Source organism: Callorhinus ursinus, unplaced genomic scaffold (genome assembly GCF_003265705.2).
Source record: "Callorhinus ursinus isolate GAN/ISIS: 27379988/994484 unplaced genomic scaffold, GSC_fseal_2.0 scaffold15, whole genome shotgun sequence".
NCBI lineage: Eukaryota > Metazoa > Chordata > Mammalia > Carnivora > Otariidae > Callorhinus > Callorhinus ursinus.
Window position 1 is genome coordinate 6,267,668 of NW_027397077.1, and position 17,423 is coordinate 6,285,090.

Genomic DNA, 17,423 nt, shown 5'->3' on the forward strand with positions numbered 1-17,423 from the left:
TGCTGGACATAAGGTAGCAGATACCAAGGTGACTGGAGGAGAGGAAGGGGAAATGGAGGGACTGGGGGTCCTGGGAGGTATCTCAAGGTAGGAGGCTTTTAAGTGCTTAATTACTGGAAAGGGAAGAGTGGGAAATGTAAGGGGTTTTGCAGAGCAATGTGAACACCCTGTGGAGGAAGGTAACAGTGCCCTAAGTGAAGAGCATATTGGGAGCATAGTGGAGAGGATGGAAGCCTTCTAGCTAGGTTCTGTAACTGGCCTTGGTGCCACCATTTCCATAGAGACCTTCCAACTCCAATTGCCAGCCTGTAAAAGGGGCTGGAGACTCTCTCTGGTCATGAAAAGGCTCTGCCCACACTCAGGGTTGGCTTCAGGATTTAGGCAAGCCAAGGAGTTAATGCCCCCAAGCAGCTCTTAACCCACAACTGATGGAGATTTGAGAATGAATTCCTCAAGCAACCTTTGCTCTGGGAGGGACTCCAGCAAGATTTGGTCCCAGTTGCCCACAGTGGTAACTTGCTTGATGACACAGCCTTTATTGGCTGCTTTCTCTTTTTGCCACTCCTGGGCTGGTGCTTCCTGGCCTCACCTCCCACATTAACTGTATGTACTGATATCTTTGTCTCCAGATGAGCTTCTTGGGGATTGAGACACACACCGTCCATGAAAGAGGGACAAGATAGTAGCAAGGATTTCTTCTAGGTGACCACCAACCTGCACAAATGGTCCTGCAGCTCACAGACTTAGCTAATACTCTGAATGCCCAGAAGATAGCCTGGTTCTGAAATAGATAGGCCTCTGTCACACCAACTTGCTCTCACCTGATCCCAGAGTTGGCTACAAGCAGGCCCAGGACCCTGGATATGAACTGTCACAAAATGTCCTGGGTCCCATAGTAGCCCAGGCCTCAGGCCCTACAGAGTGACCTGCCCAGGAGGTCCCCTGGCCTCTGACACTTGAAGCTCATCCCTTGCTCAGAGCTACCCTCCCAGCAAGAACTTCCCCCACCCAGGCCTGTGGAAGGGCCTGTCAGGCACTGAGGCCGGCACTGCTTGCACCTCCATCCCCTGCTAGCTTCGATGTCCACGGTAAGACCTATTCTGCGCCTTGCTGTGTGCCTGGGGAAGTGCCACCCAGCCGCCACCCCTACCAGAGGCCCAGGCCATGCCCCAAGTGGCCTCCAGGGGGCGCCGCCGCGAAGCCTGTCTTAGGGCTCCTAAGAGCTCAGTGCCAGTGGGCGGGCGCGGGCCTCTCAAGCCTGCTGGTTCTGCTGGCCCGCCCCCCGCCCCCCGCCCCCCTAACCCCGCGGGTGCTCCCAGGCTGGGTCCCGCTCAGAGCGGTCCCCCACCATACACGTGTTGTGCTGCTCACTGCTGCCTCAGTTCTCCCCCAGCCCAAAGTCGGACCCTAAATCCTGGGCAGGCCCAGCGTCCACATGTCCATCTGTCTGTTTACCGATTTCCCTGTGACTATGGGTCGACGCGCCCTGCTCTGGCCACGGCAGGTGCAGGGTTAAGGCGGGGGGGAGAGTTTCCCGAGTCGGGAGGGGGGACGAGGGGCGGACCCGGTCCAGCCCCGCCCCGCGCCGAGCCAAGCCGGAGCCCCGCCGGAGCCCCGTCGGAGCCTGGCCTCAGCCCCAGCCAGAGCCGGCACGGAGCCGGAACGGCAGACCCCGCGCCCCGGCGGCGCCGGAGCCCCGGCCGGTGAGTCCCGCAGGAGCCGCGCTCAGGGGAAGTTTGGGGCGCGCTCGCTTGGACCCGCCCCCCGCCTCCCGCGAGCTGGAAGTTTGGGGCCAGGAGGCCATCACGCCAAGGGTCCCAGGAGCGTGGCCCCCGCGGGAAAGGAGAGGCTGAGGAGCTTGGGGATCTGCTCTGAGGGGACTCGGAGGTACAGCTGCTCATTCCTACTGGAAACGCCCTGGACTGTGGGAGTCTAGAGTCCTAATGCTCATGGGATCCCAAAATCATCCCCCTCCCTACTCCTGGACACCAAGGAGCCTGGCCTCTAGGAACCTGGCATGGGCAAACCCCTAAGAGTAGACCTGAAGGGAGAATGTGGGACCCTGGCGTCCAGCTCCTCCCCTCCCAGTCCCAAACGCCCTGATCTTGGCCTTTTGCTGGTGGGAATGGATGATCTCTATGGAATGGCCCCCAAAAGGGTTGTAAGTATACCCTGGAGTCGGATCCCTGGCTGTCCAGGACACACTCGAAGGCAATAAGGGGAGGGTACAGTAGGACTCTATTCATGCAGAGCCTCAGAATGAGGCTTGTCAAGAGGAAGAGAAGCGGGCCAGGGTGAAGTGTCCTATCCTAGTCAACTTACCTCTCACCTCAATGGAGATTTGAAGCGGGGGAGGATGTTGGGTGTTCTTAGGTGAGGGCAGGGGGTGGGGAGAGAATCCCTCATGCCCTATAGGAAGGGGGTAATTAGCCTGAGTATCTGGGAATCTGCCCTCTTTCCCACCCAGGAGGGCCTCGCCTCTACAGTGGTGTGCTAGCCAGCAGGGGCAGGTCCTCCCTGTGCCTTTCCCGCCAGGGATTTTGGGCCAGTCCTGCCCTCAGCTACAGACCGCTCAACTGTACCCTCAGGGACCAGTCAGTGGCCCTGAACCTTTGTTTTCCCTCTCTCCTCCAGGTGAAGGCAAGGTCCCTGAACTGCTCAGACACTCCCTGTGGCCCTGAGTCAAGATGAGGCCCCATCATGCCCCTCAGTGAGACCTGCAGCCTAAGCAGATAGTATGGCCTGCCTCTGGAGGTGAACACCATGGCTACAGGCAGTGGCCGGGCCTTTGCTTGGCAGGTGTTCCCACCCATGCCCACCTGCCGGGTGTACGGCACAGTGGCATACCAGGATGGGCACCTGCTCGTGTTGGGGGGCTGTGGCCGGGCTGGACTGCCCCTGGACACTGCCGAGACACTGGACATGGCCTCGCATACATGGCTTGCACTGGCACCCCTGCCCACTGCCCGGGCTGGGGCTGCTGCTGTGGTGCTGGGCAAGCAGGTGCTAGTGGTGGGCGGTGTGGATGAGGGCCAGAGCCCTGTAGCTGCCGTGGAGGCCTTCCTGGCTGATGAGGGCCGCTGGGAGCGTCGGGCCACCCTCCCTCAGGCAGCCATGGGGGTTGCAACTGTGGAGAGAGGTGAGTGGCCTTAAGGGAGTCCCTCAGGCGCCCCAACGCCCTCTATTCTTTTCTGACTTGGTCCCTTACCCTCAGAGATTGGACAAGAGCTGTAAATTTTGTCTGAGTGCCCTGGAGAGAGCTTTGACTCTTGTAAAGACCCTCTCCTACCTAGGTCTGAGCTGAGCTAGCAGCAGCCTTCACTGCCCTTTCCCGCTGTGAAGTGGGAGGCAGAGCCCAGGCTGGCCCCCAGTATGATGGGAGGCCCCAACCACCTCCCTGCCCATTCCTCTTCTCTAAGAGACTAGAAGGGGTAGTGCAATGACTTTCAGGGTTATAAATAGTCTAGGGGAGGGGGAGGGGAGCAGGGCCTTGGCTCAGAGCCCAGTAAGTGCTTAGATTCCCTCCCCCCCTCTTCTTCCCATATACCCGTTTACCAGGGAGCCAGAGATGGGAAGGCCAAGCTGGCCTGGGGATAGTTGCCATGGAAGCCCTCAGCTGACTAACCCATCTCCCCAAGGCCTCCAGATATGCCCCCAGCCGACCCGGAGGGTGTAACAGGGCCAGAACCTCCTCTAATGAAAGGGTGGGATACAGGGGGGCTGGTAGGGCTTCTGGGCAGAAGGCTTGTGGCCAGCACCTCCACCCTACAGGCCTAAGCCGCTCTCCTAGCACCCAGCTGATCCCCAGAGATCCCTCCCCAGTCTGAGTTCTATGCTTAGCAGATCCCCATATGCCCCTCCCTGGCTGAAACCATCCTCCACCCTCCTTCCCCTAGAGGAGCCTCCACCTTGTGGCCTCCAGGTCTGACCACGGTCCTGCTTAGATGCCAGACTTGGTTGCCATAGCATCTCCAGGGAGACAGAGATGGATTATAATTAGATCATCTGCCTCCTGCTCTTCACTTGGAGGGACCCTGGCCAGAGCAGGAATCCTAAAGGAGAGTTTCTCTGCTGCTTGGGAGGGGTACTACAAACATGTGGGTCCCCAGCCACCCCCAGGCCTGACCAGGGCAGCTGTCAGGGTAAGGTGCCCTGGCCAGGCTGAGGTGCACTCTGAATCACTCTTTTCTATGCAGATGGTATGGTGTATGCTCTGGGGGGAATGGGCCCAGACACGGCTCCCCAGGCCCAAGTTCGGGTATATGAGCCCCGGCGGGACTGCTGGCTTTCGCTACCCTCCATGCCCACACCCTGCTACGGGGCTTCTACCTTCCTGCACGGGAACAAGATCTATGTCCTGGGTAAGGGCCTGGGGGATGTGGGAGAGGGGCTTGAAGTGCAGAAGCAACCTATCCCCATAGGTTGGCTGGGATCAGGTTTAGCCTGAGATGGCAGGACAAGAGAAGCTTTGAGTGAGCCAGGCTTGCTTGGAGGTTCTGACCTTTGGTGGCCCTCCTGGGCCAGAAAACCAAACCCCAGTGCCTGAGGATCTGCAGGGTAGGATCCATGCTCAGGTGTGCACACAGCTGGGTATGGGGGGGCTAGGGTGGGCAGTGGTGAAGGCTTAGCAACCTGGTGGAGGAGGAGCCTAGTAGGCCTCCCAGGCTCCTTCCCAGGTGTCCCAATTTCATTGGCAGGGGGCCGCCAGGGAAAGCTCCCAGTGACTGCTTTTGAGGCCTTTGATCTGGAGGCCTGTACCTGGACCCGGCACCCAAGCCTGCCCAGCCGCCGGGCCTTTGCTGGCTGTGCCATGGCGGAAGGCAACGTCTTTAGCCTGGGTGGCCTGCAGCAGCCCGGGCCCCACAATTTCTACTCCCGCCCACACTTTGTCAACACTGTGGAGATGTTCGACCTGGAACATGGTGAGCAGTGGCTACCTGGGCTGTTCTCCCACTTTCCATGGGATGGAGGGGCACAGTGTATGTTGTGGGGCTGGATCTGACCTCCCCTTTCCTGCAGGGTCCTGGACCAAGCTGCCCCGCAGCCTGCGCATGAGGGATAAGAGGGCCGACTTTGTGGTTGGCTCCCTTGGGGGCCACATCATGGCCATTGGGGGCCTTGGTGAGTATCTGTGGGGCTAGGGATAGGTGGTGAGCCCAAGACAGGAAGGAGGAACCCCAAGCATGAGCACTATCTCCCGCCCTTCTTCACACACTCCAGGGATCAGGGCTTTGTGAGCTTCCCTTTCCCAGTCTGTGAAACAGACAGCGTGTAGTCTGCATAGCCTAACTCTTGGGGTGTCCCTCAGCACCTGACTGATGGCTCTGTACCAGCAGCAGCCTAGGAGACAGAAACAGGACAAGTGACCGCTGAATGAATGGACAAGTAGAAATCTAAAGAAATGAACGAATGATGAATGGGGGCTATGAGTAGCAAGGCACTGGTAGCCCATCCTGGGGTGATGCCTGCTGGGCCATCTCTGGGCTCAGCAAGCAAAAGAGCAGGGGCCCTTGTAGCTGGTGCCCTTTACAACTTCTGTCTCCTTCCTGCAGGCAACCAGCCTTGCCCTCTGGGCTCTGTGGAGGGCTTCAGCCTTGCACGGCGGCGCTGGGAGGCCCTGCCCACCATGCCCACAGCCCGCTGCTCCTGTTCTAGTCTGCAGGCGGGGCCCTGGCTGTTTGTCATTGGGGGTGTGGCCCAGGGTCCCAGCCAAGCTGTGGAGGCGCTGTGTCTGCGTGATGGGGTCTGAATGCCTGATGGGATGTGTCAGCTGGGGCAGCGCATGCCAGAGGCACAGGTCTGTGGCTCCTTTTGCTGCTGAAGAAGCTCACTGTGGCTCTGTGGGATGAGGGAGGCACAGGGTCAGGTACTTGAGACAAATGTCTCAAAGGGTGAGGGGACTTTGTCTCTAGTGCAGGACACATATGCTTATACCCACCTTTATCCCCATTCATTCTTGGACCATGCCTAGCTCCACACTTGCTCTGGAACTACTGGGCCCTCTGTCCAACTGGGAAGTGGGAGGGTGGGAGAGCTGGCCTCATGCCCCACAGGATTAGTGCCTACCTGGAGTTGACCAGGCTCACCCTAATAGCTGTTCCTGAAAAATCCTAGCTGTCAGCCACCTTGAAGGCCTCTGTGGCCCCAGGAGAATTCAGACAGGTCAGAGGACACAGAGGGAGTGGAGGAGTGGATGTAGGAACCTCCAGAGAACCAGAGGAATATTGGCTTTGGGCCCTTTACACTGTTGACTGTGTGATCTTGAGCAAGTCATTTCACCTCTCTGTGCCTCAGCATCCTCATCTGTACATGGGGACCTCTGGAACCTTCCTGCCCTACCTACCTCACAGGGCTGTTGTGAGGACCCAGGAAGTTCAGATGTGAAAGTAAAAGTGCTGCTAAAATCCGGTGTATGGCCCTCGGTGTGGACTCCTGTGTTGCCCCTGCAGCCCCTTGCCCTCCTTCAGGGGCCTTGATTCTCCCAGGGAGGAGGGGCCAGAGTAGCCTTTTGGATCTGGCTTCTGCCCCCAAAGTGTTCTGGTGTCTTAGCCCCACCTAAGCCTTAGTTTCTCTTTTGGTGACGTAGGATGACTGCTGCCCTCCACTGTCCTGGGTGTTAGAGGGCACTCACAGGACGGCCAGAGAAGAGCTCAGAAAACCATAGCAAAGCACCACAGGGTCAGGATGACCTCCAGGTCCACAATGCGCAGGATCTCCTCAAAGTCTCTGCTCACCTCCATAGGGAGGGGTGGTCCAGTGGGGGCTGTGGCCAGGGCAGGCTCCCCCTTTCCCAGCTTAGGCAGAACTATATGGCTTCCCACCAGACCCCTAGAGACATAGTAGCTTCCCAGAGAAATCAAAGCTGCCAGCCCTTGCCTCCTCCTCCAGTCTTTGCTGCTCAAGAGGAGGGCGCACGGACCCCGCTTTCCCTGTAGCCACATGAATGCAAGGGGCTCACAGCTGGGTTTACTGCAAGAATGGATTTGGGGTCCCAGAACTGATCTGCTGTAACCATGGTGACCCTCCTGGACCCTTAGCCTCCTGCAGGGTTCTTGCTCAGTGGCAGGGTTCCCAGGGCAGCACCTCCCCTGCCCAGCACACAGGTGCCATGGGCTTACTGCTCTCCAGCTTCTAAGAACCCTTGGGCTGCAAACACAGACAGGCTGCTGTGTCAGCTGTCCTTGTTTAATGCTCTGGACCAATTTAGACACTCCGAGACCCCATCATGAAGGTAATGCCGCAGCAGCTTGGGTCTTGGGATCCCTGGGAGGTCAGGCAGTGTGTTGGTGACTGGTCCCATGTTGTTGCTGCCACAGTGGCCACCCCGGGATGGCTGGCAGAAGTTCTGCCGGTAGGTGGTGCTGGTATGGGGAGGCTCGATCTGCACAAAGTGGATAAGGCGCTGGGGGAGGTCACTGAGTCCTGGGCCTGACCGGAAATTGGCCTGGTAGGAGGATTCAAGGGGCCGCTGCTCGCCCAACTCCAGCTCATGGGGTGCCCAGCGCAGGAAGGTGTGCCGCTGCCATAGGCGCTCCAGGTCTTTCCGCCTTCCGATTCCCTGCAGCAGGCAGTAGGGGCCCTCCTCAGTGGTGTGGGTCCTTGGCCCACAGTCCTGGCACCAAGCACCCCTCGGCCCCTCCTCAACCCAAGCCTACTTGGTGATACCTGGCTCCCCTGGCCTGTATCCCAGCCTCTTTGGCCTGCTTCCCTAGCCATGCCTTCCATTCCAGGATGAAACCTCCAGAAAGTCAGTGGCCCCTAGGATATTTGTGCATTGCCAGGCAAGCTAGTGGATGAAACCAAAGCAGAGGTACCTTTGTTTGGGGAATGGGCTGTTTCCCAGACAAGAGAGGTTGTCAGGAGCCCTCCCTCCCCTCAGTGTCTTATGCCCTCCACCCTACCTCAACTTCAACCTGGGCTGGGGCCCTGCCCGTTCTCCTTCCTTTGTTCAGTACTCACTTTGTCGAAAGAAGTACGGTTGTCATGCTTGGAGAACAAGTGTTGCTGCACTGGTTCCTTTAAAGACAGTGAGAAAGAAGGTGAATGGGGAAAAATGATGCTCACCTGCCCTTAAGATGTTACCTCAGGACCCATAATGGAGGGAGCTGCCAGGAGCCACTACCCCTAAGCTGCTAAACTTCCCACAATCCTGAAAGGGCAGTTAGAAATTAAAGCTATGCTTCACTCCTAGGACATCTCATGCTGGTATTTGCCTCCAAAGCCGAAGTCTCTAGGACTGCTGATTGAGGAAGGGGCTGAGGCATCTTCTAAGGCATCCTGCCATCAGAAGGGCAGTGGTTCAAGTTTCATATCAGGCCCTTTAACTCTTAGATTGCCCAGGACCAGACTTTAATTCTCTCCTCCCCTCTGTCCACACTTAATCTTTCATCAGTAACCCAAGTTCTTGGCCCTAAGTACCACCTGGAAACTGCCATTTCTCTTTCTAGCTTGAGCTCTCTCCTGAACTCCAGACTCAATAGCCAACAGGCTATTCCATATCCCCATGTAAATGTCTTACAGGCATCTCCAAACACATGACTGAGCTCTGGATCATTTGCCAACCCCACCCCTCCGCAGCCTTCCCCAGGTCAGGTCATGGTAGCTAGATCCTACCAAACACCTTGGAGTCCCCTTGATACTCTTCTTTCACACCCTATATCCAAAGTGTCAGGAAATCCTGTTGATTATTCCTTCAATATGTACCCAAGATTGAACCATTCCTCAGTATGTCCACTGCTTTCCCTGATCCAAGAGGCACCTTCTTCTCTTGCTTGAATAATTGCAAGAGCTTCCTACCTGGTGTCCCTGCTTCAAAGCTTTCCCTTCCAGTTTATTGTCCTCTTAGCAGGCAGAATAATTCTTCTGATATGTAGATCAGATCATCACCCTTGTTTGCTGAAAATCCACAACAGTTCCTCATGTTTGTAAAAGCCAAAATCATCATAGTGGTCCATGAGACCCACACAATATTGATCTCTCCATTACCTGCAACCTCACTGGCATCCTTACTGCTCGTGAAACACACCAGCTATTTCCACTTTGGGCCTTTGTACCACCTGTGCCTTCTGTCTGGGACTCTTCCTGTAGCTGGCCGTAGGACTCCCTCTCACCTCCCTCTTGGGAGGACTTCTTCAAGCACTAAGACCAGCCGTGCGTCACCCCAACTCTGCATCTTCCACTTTCTGGCATACTAGGTGACTGTGTAGTATGATGTTGCCTAATGTTTCTGATAAGAATATAAGCTCCTTGTGGGCAAATATTATTGTCTGTCTTGCTCCTTCTGTAACTCCAACACTGAGCCCGGTGCCTGGGCAAATACATGTTTGCTGTTTAATCAATGAACAAGGTTTAGAAAACCCCCAGGGCATTTGCTTTGGCCCAGTTGGAGCCAGAGAACCATGCCCTATCCCTGGGCAGAGAAAGACCACCCCCAGGTCCCCAGACCTCAATAGGAATCTCTCCTAAGACCATCCACCTTGCCTTTGTGCCTGGTCTCTGGGCCTAGAGTTCCCTGTCCCCAGCCATTCAGCTTCTCCTGCTGCAGACCTGAATGAAGTGTCTGATCTGATGAGTTCAGCTTGGCTGGGTTGGGGTATGAGCAATGGCTGACAGCAGGTTCCTAGATAAGAGACTGGAGCTAGCTCCATCCCAGATCCCTGAACCAGAATCTTCTGTGGTATGTGTCTTTAACAAACTCCCTTATCAGGACCTCCTGCCCTAGACAGCTGGTGTTGGTTTCCAGTAGAATGAAAGCTCCATGAAGGTGGGAAGCCAGGCAGCCTTACCTTTCATTCCTCATAAAGCAAACTGACACGACAGGGATTAAAAACCCAAGGCCCTTTTAGAAAAAAAAACAGGAAAAAATCTTCAGTATTTAGAACTGGGCAAAGAGTTCTTTGACTTGATACCAAAAGCAAGAGCAATAAAGGAAAAATTGATAAGTTGGACGTCATCAAAAAATTTTTAAAGTTTTGCTTTGTGAAAATTTGTGTAAAGAAGATGAAAAGACAAGCTACAGACTGGGAGAAAATATTTGTAAACCAAATATCCAATAAAGGAATAATACCTAGAATATATAAAGAATTCTCACAACTCAACAGTAAAATAACAATCCAATTAGAAAATGGGCAAATGTCAGATGTCTATCGACAGATGAATGGATAAAAAAAATGTGGTGTGTGTGTATATATATATATATATATGTATATATATATATATACACATATACACACACACACACACACACAATGGAATATCACACAACCATCAGAAAATGAAATCTTGCCATTTGCAATGGTGTGGATGGAACTAGAGGGTATTATGCTAAGTAAAATAAGTCAATCAGAGAAAGACAGTTATATGATCTCACTGATATGTAGAATTTAAGAAACAAGGGAAAGGATCATAGAGGAAGAGAAGAAAAAAATGAAACAAGACAAAACCAGAGAGGGAGACAAATCATAAGAGACTCTTAATCTTAGGAAACAAACTGAGGGTTGCTGGAGGGGACGGGGGTGGGAGGATGGGGTAAGTGGGTGATGGACACTGGGGAGGGCATGTGTTGTAATGAGCACTGGGTATTATATAAGACTGATGGATCACAGACCTGTACCATTGAAACAAATAATACATTATATGTTAAGTAATTGAATTTAAATTTAAAAAAAAGAAAATGGGCAAACAACATAAAGGCATTTCACTGAAGAGGATATACAGATGGCAAATAACACATGAAAAAATGTTCACCATCATTAAACGTTAGTGAAATACAAATTAAAATCACAATGAGATATCATGACGTATTTATCAGAATGGCTAAAATAAAACAGAGACAATACCAAATGTTGCTGAGAATGCAGAGAAACTGGATCATTCATATATCGCTGGTGGGACTGTAAAATTGTACAGTCACTCTAGAAAACTTGGCAGTTTCTTTTAAAAACTAAACATACAACCACCATATAATCCAGCAATTGCACTCCTAGGCATTTAATCCAAAGAAATGAAAACTTATGTTCACCCAAAAACCTGTACCAGCTTTATTTGTAAGAACCAAAAACTGGAATCAGCCCAGATATTTTTAAAAGGTGAATGGTTACAAACTGTTTATACATGCCATAGAATACTACTCAGTAATGAAGAGGAATGAACCATGAACAACTTGGATGAATCTCTGGGAAATTATGCTGAGCAAGAAAAACCAATCTCCAAATATTGTGTGCCATATCATTCCATTTATATAACATTACTGAAATGACAACATTTTAGAAAGGGAGAAGAGGCTGGTGGTTGCCAGGGATTAGGGACAGAAGAAGGGTGGAGGAACAGGAGGCTGGTGGGTGTGATTATAAAAGGGCACTACTAGGGATACTTGCCATGTTGGCCAGTATCTTAACTAAATAGGTGACAAAATTTTATAGGTCTTAATATACACAAATGAGTATAAGTAAAATAAGAAATCTGAGATAGGTGGGTTGCATTAATGTCAATGTCCTGGTTGCAGTATTATACTATAGTTTTACAAAATGTTATCATTGATAACATTGGGGAAAACTGGGAAAAGTATAGAAGGGATCTCTATTATTTCTCACAATAGGTTATGAATTTACAGTTATTTCAATAAGAATTTCAATTAAAAAAACCCTGGGAGTATGCAGCTAGTTCCAACTGACCCCCAAATTTCTTCTTCATCTCTATCCTTGGCTGAAGAATTGTACACAGCCTTAGAATGTGGATGCCTCTGTTTTTGGAGGCAGCTCTGACTCTGAAAACTCACTATGTATGTATTTTTGCCTTTTGATTTTTTTATTACTCCAAAAAGCTTCATTAAGAAAAATTTAGCTTTCTGACTCTGTGCTTGTGTCTTCAACACCTTCACAGTGTTTTTCTGCTCCTCAGTAAGGAAAGCACACTTGATCCGGTCATAGACACACTTAGCATATAGGGAACCACTACAGGCCCTGCTGACGTGTTGTTTGCTTGTTTGTTCTAGACAACCTCATAAGAACTTTAGGTCTTACAACACAAACTTCTTGAAGTCAGCCTGGTCACATGCCCTTTGTAGATTGTGGTGCTTTCCCAACTTTGTTGGTATAAAGGTACACAATTCTATTACCAAGGGTTCCAGGACAGCCTAGTTTTGTTAGAGGCTGTATTGCAGGACAGCCTATGATGGTATGTCAGATTCCAGATCATTCTGAATGCCTGTAGACACCATCCCCGGAAGAGTGAAACTCACTATTCTAACAGTGGCAGGACGATCTATTGACTTCCATTGACTCAAGTTTTGTTCTCACAATAGTGGGAGCCTGGTAAGAAGTGCAGTCATTTCCTTCCACCCAGGCAGTTCTGAGTATTCTTATCCCTGGAGAGGATTTCACCTGCATCTTTGTTTCTAGGGATCCTTTTCCATTGAGGTAGTAAAACCCATGGTCTCTGAGCAGGTGGGCTTGGGCTGGAGTTCCAGCTGAAGAAACATTGGAGGAAAGGTAGATTTCCTGGGAGGGGGCAGTAGTTGCATGTGGGAGGGCTAAGGGCCCTTGTGGAGGCTGGGCATTCTGCAGTCAGTAGGATGCGAAGTAAGGAGCCCCTGTGACAGACTGAGTCATGGCAGGGGTGGGACAGGGAGGAATACAACAATCATGGCACCACCAAGGAAGGACCTACTCCAAACCATGAGTCCCTGGGACTCTTGTCTGACCTTGAGAACAAACAGGACCAGTATTACATGTCCCAAGAGTCAGGCAGGTGAAGGCTAGAAATAAGTTAATCTGGTGTAGAAGAGAAAAAGAAAAAGAAGAAAAGAGAATTTTCTTGCGTCTGAATGACACAGACAAAATTCTACCTGCCCCAAACTAAAGAAAAGTGGTGTCACATCTTGAAAAGTTTTTCAACAATAATAGCTGCAAGCAGTTGGTTGAAACCTGGTATCTCTTAGCTAATAGGAAAATAAAATGTGCACCTTCCCCAAACAGTCCCACTAATTAAAAGAGCTTTAGACATAGAATGAGCCACCAGACTTGGCATTTATACAATCTGAGCCCAAGACACAGAGATCATGCTGTTTGGGGCTGCTGGTATTGCTAGTAAATGCTTTGTGTAGCAAGTCTTCAATTAAAACATGTCCCAAAACATCTTCCCTACTTCTGTTTCTGGGGAACAGATTGAGAGGATGTTCCAGTCTTTAGGATGACAGCTGCCACTGGGCTCCTACAAACATCCAGCAGAAAGTCCCCAGTTTGCCTCTGTCCCTGCACTACCCAGGTCCCATTATTCTCAAGGGGGAGGTGGCTCCAGATAAGCAGTCTAGAGCTGCATTTGGGCCTGGCTCTCTCAGTAGGCAGTGCCAGGCAGCCCTTCTAACTCAGAATGCTAAGGAAATTCAGGCTCCATAGCATGGCAGCCTCCAAGACCCTGTTCTTGGCCTGGGAAAGCAAATCATGGAGAATTCAGATGGCAGATCAAGTAGGATCTGGCTAGAGGCTTGGAAGCAGGAAGTTGCAGTGGGCAGAGCATGTTCTGGACACTCCTCCAGGTCCCTTTCCATATTCTCCACCCTGCTGTTGCCCAGGGGGCTGATCTGAGTGCATTTCTCACCAGCCTGCTTTCCTTCTGGCCACTGAAAAGCCCTGGGAAGAGATGGAGGGAAGGAAGGAGAGGTCTCTTCTCTTAACTCCCTCCCAGATGAGCCCCCACCTGTCTGTGTCTCTCCCTCAAGATCACCACTCCTCTCGGCGCCTGGGTGGCTCAGTCATTAAGCATCTGCCTTCGGCTCAGGTCATGATCCCGGGGTCCTGGGATCGAGTCCCACATCGGGCTCCCTGCTCGGCGGGAAGCCTGCTTCTCCCTCTCCCACTCCCACTCCCCCTGCTTGTGTTCCTGCTCTCGCTGTGTCTGTCAAATAAATTTTAAAAATCTTAAAAAAAAAAAAAAAAGAACTACCCTCTCAGGATAGTTCTCTCCACACCACCCTCCCCTCCTGGGTTCTACGAGCCATACTTTCCCCTGTCCCTTTGGGCCCAATGGTACTGACCACTTGGTTGTTGCCAACCTGTGATACCACCTTTACTTGAGGACCTCACATCTACTCCTTTGCATGTACACTCTGTTGAGTTCTCCTACTTTGAGTGAGTTTTTTACTGTTGGGACCCCAGCTGACGATCAGTGCCCCTCCTTGTTGCCAGGCCTAGAAGCAGTAGAGGGTCTGGGCCCTGGGCGCTCTCTCTCCTGTTCTCTGGAAGTCTTTTCCAGACACTTCTGCCATCACCCCCTTCTAGTCCTCCTTGGCTATGCATGTGAGTGGGTACCCAGCCACTTTATATGCTGCTTCCCTCACCAGAGGAGGCCTCCTGGGCCCCTGAACTACAAGGCTGACTGTAGATCAGACCATGGGCTTTCATGACATCAAGGAATTTGAGCTTGAAAGCAGTTGTTGGCAAAACTCAAGGCTTACTTTCTGGGTTCTGGAGGGTCTCTCCCCATGACCACCTACTCAAACTGGGCCCTGACCCTCCCCCCACCTAGAAGGAACATTGAGCAAGACTGTCCAGCTTGTACTAGCTCTTCTCCACCCTTTCTATAGGTGGAGATAAGGAAATATGCTATTTCAGGGAAGAGTGGCCAGGCCTCATGCATTTTCTGGGGATAAGCTGGCCTCAGGTCTCAGTCCAGCAGTGGTAGTTCTCGGGATGATGCTTTTGGGGTCTGAGAGAAACAGAAACTGGCCCAGCCACCCCAGCTGCCCCCAGGGCTGCCTTGTACCTGACATCGCTGCAGGAACACTGCTGGAGGCTGGGGCTTGGCTGCAAGGCGGTATTCTTGAGCACTTTCACTCTTGAATTGGCCTCTGTAGTGCCCATAGAAGCCAGTGTTGTGCTATAATAAGGCAGGCATGAGGGTGAATCTCTCCCAAACACTTATCCTGAGTCTCAGACCTCAGGGTCCCCAGACCAGAAGCCTCTCCTGGGAGCTACTGACAGAATAAAAAGAATCTGAGGAGAGGGACACCCATCTGCCATCCATCATTAGAACAGTTGGCCTCAGGATGCCTGGGTGGCTCAGTCAGTTTAGCATCTGCCTTTGACTCAGGTCATGATCCCAGGGTCCTGGGATCGAGTCCTGCATCGGGCTCCTTACTCAGCGGGGAGACTGCTTCTCCTTCTGCCTGCCGCTCCCCCTGCCGCTCCCCCTGCTCTCTCTCTGACAAAAAAAATCTTAAAAAAAAAAAAAAAAAAAAGAACAGTTGGCCTCAGCTGTGCTGGTCCACCTGGGAGGGCTATGTGTGTGTAGGGAAAGGGCACCTTCTTTTTTCCCTTTCCCTTTTTTCCTTTCTTCCATCCTTCCCCTCTTTCTTTCATAAGATCCTAGTATAAGCCAGGGAGGCAACGGTGAAAGGACAGAAATATCCTGGTCCTTGCAAACTTTCCTTCTGGTGAGGGAGTCAGACACAGCAAATAGGGTCAGGGAGGAAATAACCTCTGATGACTAGATCCAGAGTGACAGGGAACAGGGATAGCCCCTCATGACAATGAAGGTGGGACCTGAACATGAGGAGTCAGCTGTGTGAGGAACAGGAGAAGAGCATTCTATGTGATGGGAACTGAAAAAGCAAAGGTTCCAAGGCCAGAAAGAAATGTGCTGCAAGGACAAAATAGAACAAAAATCCTTATGACTAAAGGATTTTGAGCAAACTAGTCAGGTAAGGGCAGGGAAGGGCAGGGCTCACACTAGTTTAAGAATATGGATTCTCGGGGCGCCTGGGTGTCTCAGTTGGTTAAGTGTCTGCCTTAGGCTCAGGTCATGATCCCAGGGTCCTGGGATCAAGCCCCACATCAGGCTCCCTGCTCAATGGGAAACCTGCTTCTCCTTCTTCCTCTGCCTTCCACTTCCCCGGCTTGTACTCTCCTTGTCAAATAAATAAATAAATAAATAAAATCTTTAAAAAAAAGAATATGGATTCTCTTCAAAGAGCAAAGGGAGACTTTTCAGCAGAGGAGGGGACCAGACAGTTTTTGAGTTGGGGCAGTTCAGAGCACTGAGCCGAGTTTTGAGAACAGGGCCACTGGTGATATGATCCTTCCCTGGGGATTGAATGGGTCCATCTTGGCATCTATTGATAAAGTCATGAGCACCTATTTGCCACAAACCCTGCTATTCTGGAGCAAGAAGGGCACCCTCTGAAACTGGAGCACCTAAGCAAGGGATAAGCTTTTCAGAAGAAGTACTTTACCAACAGTGATATCTTCTGGAGAGAATTTCAGAGACAGGGACTGGCAGAAGACATAAATGAGCATTTATCAGAGGTCTAAGAAGGAGCTATTCTGTGTTGATATCATTAGGTAGATGCCCTGTGACAACAACCATGTCTAGCCAGGGAACTCCTAGAGCCCAACTCTTTGTCCTGAGAGCTCCCTGGAAAGGATGGGTATGTCTGGTCCTCCATGATCATAGCCTTGAGCAGAAACAAGCTGACCGAAGTTTGGCCTCTGGCCATCACAGCAGGTTCCTATACATGACCAAAAAGCCCTTTATCTTTTCATCCCACTGAGGGTTTGGGTTGCCCAACTTGTCTGTCCATCTTTCTATTATCTGTTGAACTTGCTCTCTATTCAGTTTAGTTCAATATTTATTGGGCCACCTTTACGCATCCCAGGCATGGGACTGGGCATGGGATATACAGTGGAAAACAATCTTTGCCATCAAGATGTTCGCAGTATAGAAAGCAGTCAAACTCCAGAAGTCTGGGAGTACCAAGCAAAGAACTGGGAATAAATGGGGTGGCTAGAAGATTAGGAGGTTCCGCTGGTTAGCATGAGACCAGGACATATGGGAAAGGACATGGCATCAGAAAGACTAGGTAGGTTCCAGGGGTAACCTTAGAATGGCAGGGAAGTTCAGGGTCCTCCACCAGCCTGGATGCTGGATGAAATCCTTCTTGCTAAATTTACTTTCATGATTCATTCAAATTTCAGGTACTACCCCAGGGCCAGGAGCCAAGATTAATTGTAAAGTGCACTCTTACCCAGGAGCCTACTAAAGCACTTTGCATCTTTCCAGGAAGAAGTAGAAAAGGCAAACTTTCCTTTTGTCTTTTTGAGGCTATGTCTGAGGAAAGAGAATCTCAGCTTCTTGTTGCTTAGTGACAAAGGGAGGTTGTGACTGCACAATGCTGCTGAGATTGTTGAGACAGTGCCCAGCCGGCTACCCCTTTGTGCTTCCTGCTTGTTTTTACTTCTTTATGAGAGAAATCTGCCCCTCAGCATTAACAGCCTAGATAGAGTCCTTACATATAGAAATAGCCTAGATAGAGTCCATGCATAGAGAAACATATACTCCACAGTAGAGTGTGATGAACTCATAGTCAATGAAATATCAAAGAACATTTTAAAGGTGAATCCTGCATTTTAATATTGTGTAACCATATT

At 51.2% G+C, this 17,423-nt stretch overlaps 2 protein-coding genes across 4 annotated transcripts; one reads left to right on the forward strand and one right to left on the reverse strand.

Moving 5' to 3' along the window:
* The first annotated feature begins 1,364 nt into the window (after positions 1–1,364).
* On the forward strand, positions 1,365–6,409 carry KLHDC8B (kelch domain containing 8B). 3 transcript variants are annotated; one of them, XM_025885292.2, is made up of 6 exons: positions 1,374–1,887; positions 2,635–3,139; positions 4,197–4,361; positions 4,698–4,922; positions 5,020–5,121; positions 5,553–6,409. In XM_025885292.2, exons 2-6 carry the CDS (start codon positions 2,764–2,766, stop codon positions 5,747–5,749), a joined length of 1,065 nt encoding a protein of 354 aa, XP_025741077.1. In that variant the 5' UTR covers positions 1,374–1,887; positions 2,635–2,763; the 3' UTR covers positions 5,750–6,409. The 3 variants fall into 3 exon arrangements, with proteins under 3 accessions (XP_073757291.1, XP_025741077.1, XP_025741078.1); XM_025885293.2 differs by having other exon boundaries at positions 1,374–1,703; XM_073901190.1 differs by lacking the exon at positions 4,197–4,361 and having other exon boundaries at positions 1,365–1,887.
* Positions 6,410–7,171: 762 nt separating this feature from the next.
* Positions 7,172–17,121, reverse strand: CIMIP7 (ciliary microtubule inner protein 7). Its single transcript, XM_025885466.2, has 4 exons — positions 17,021–17,121; positions 14,761–14,874; positions 7,960–8,016; positions 7,172–7,579 (listed from the first exon to the last, which is right to left on the reverse strand). The coding sequence occupies exons 1-4, from the start codon at positions 17,045–17,047 to the stop codon at positions 7,172–7,174; spliced, it is 606 nt and encodes a 201-aa protein (XP_025741251.1). The 5' UTR covers positions 17,048–17,121.
* Positions 17,122–17,423: the final 302 nt, after the last annotated feature.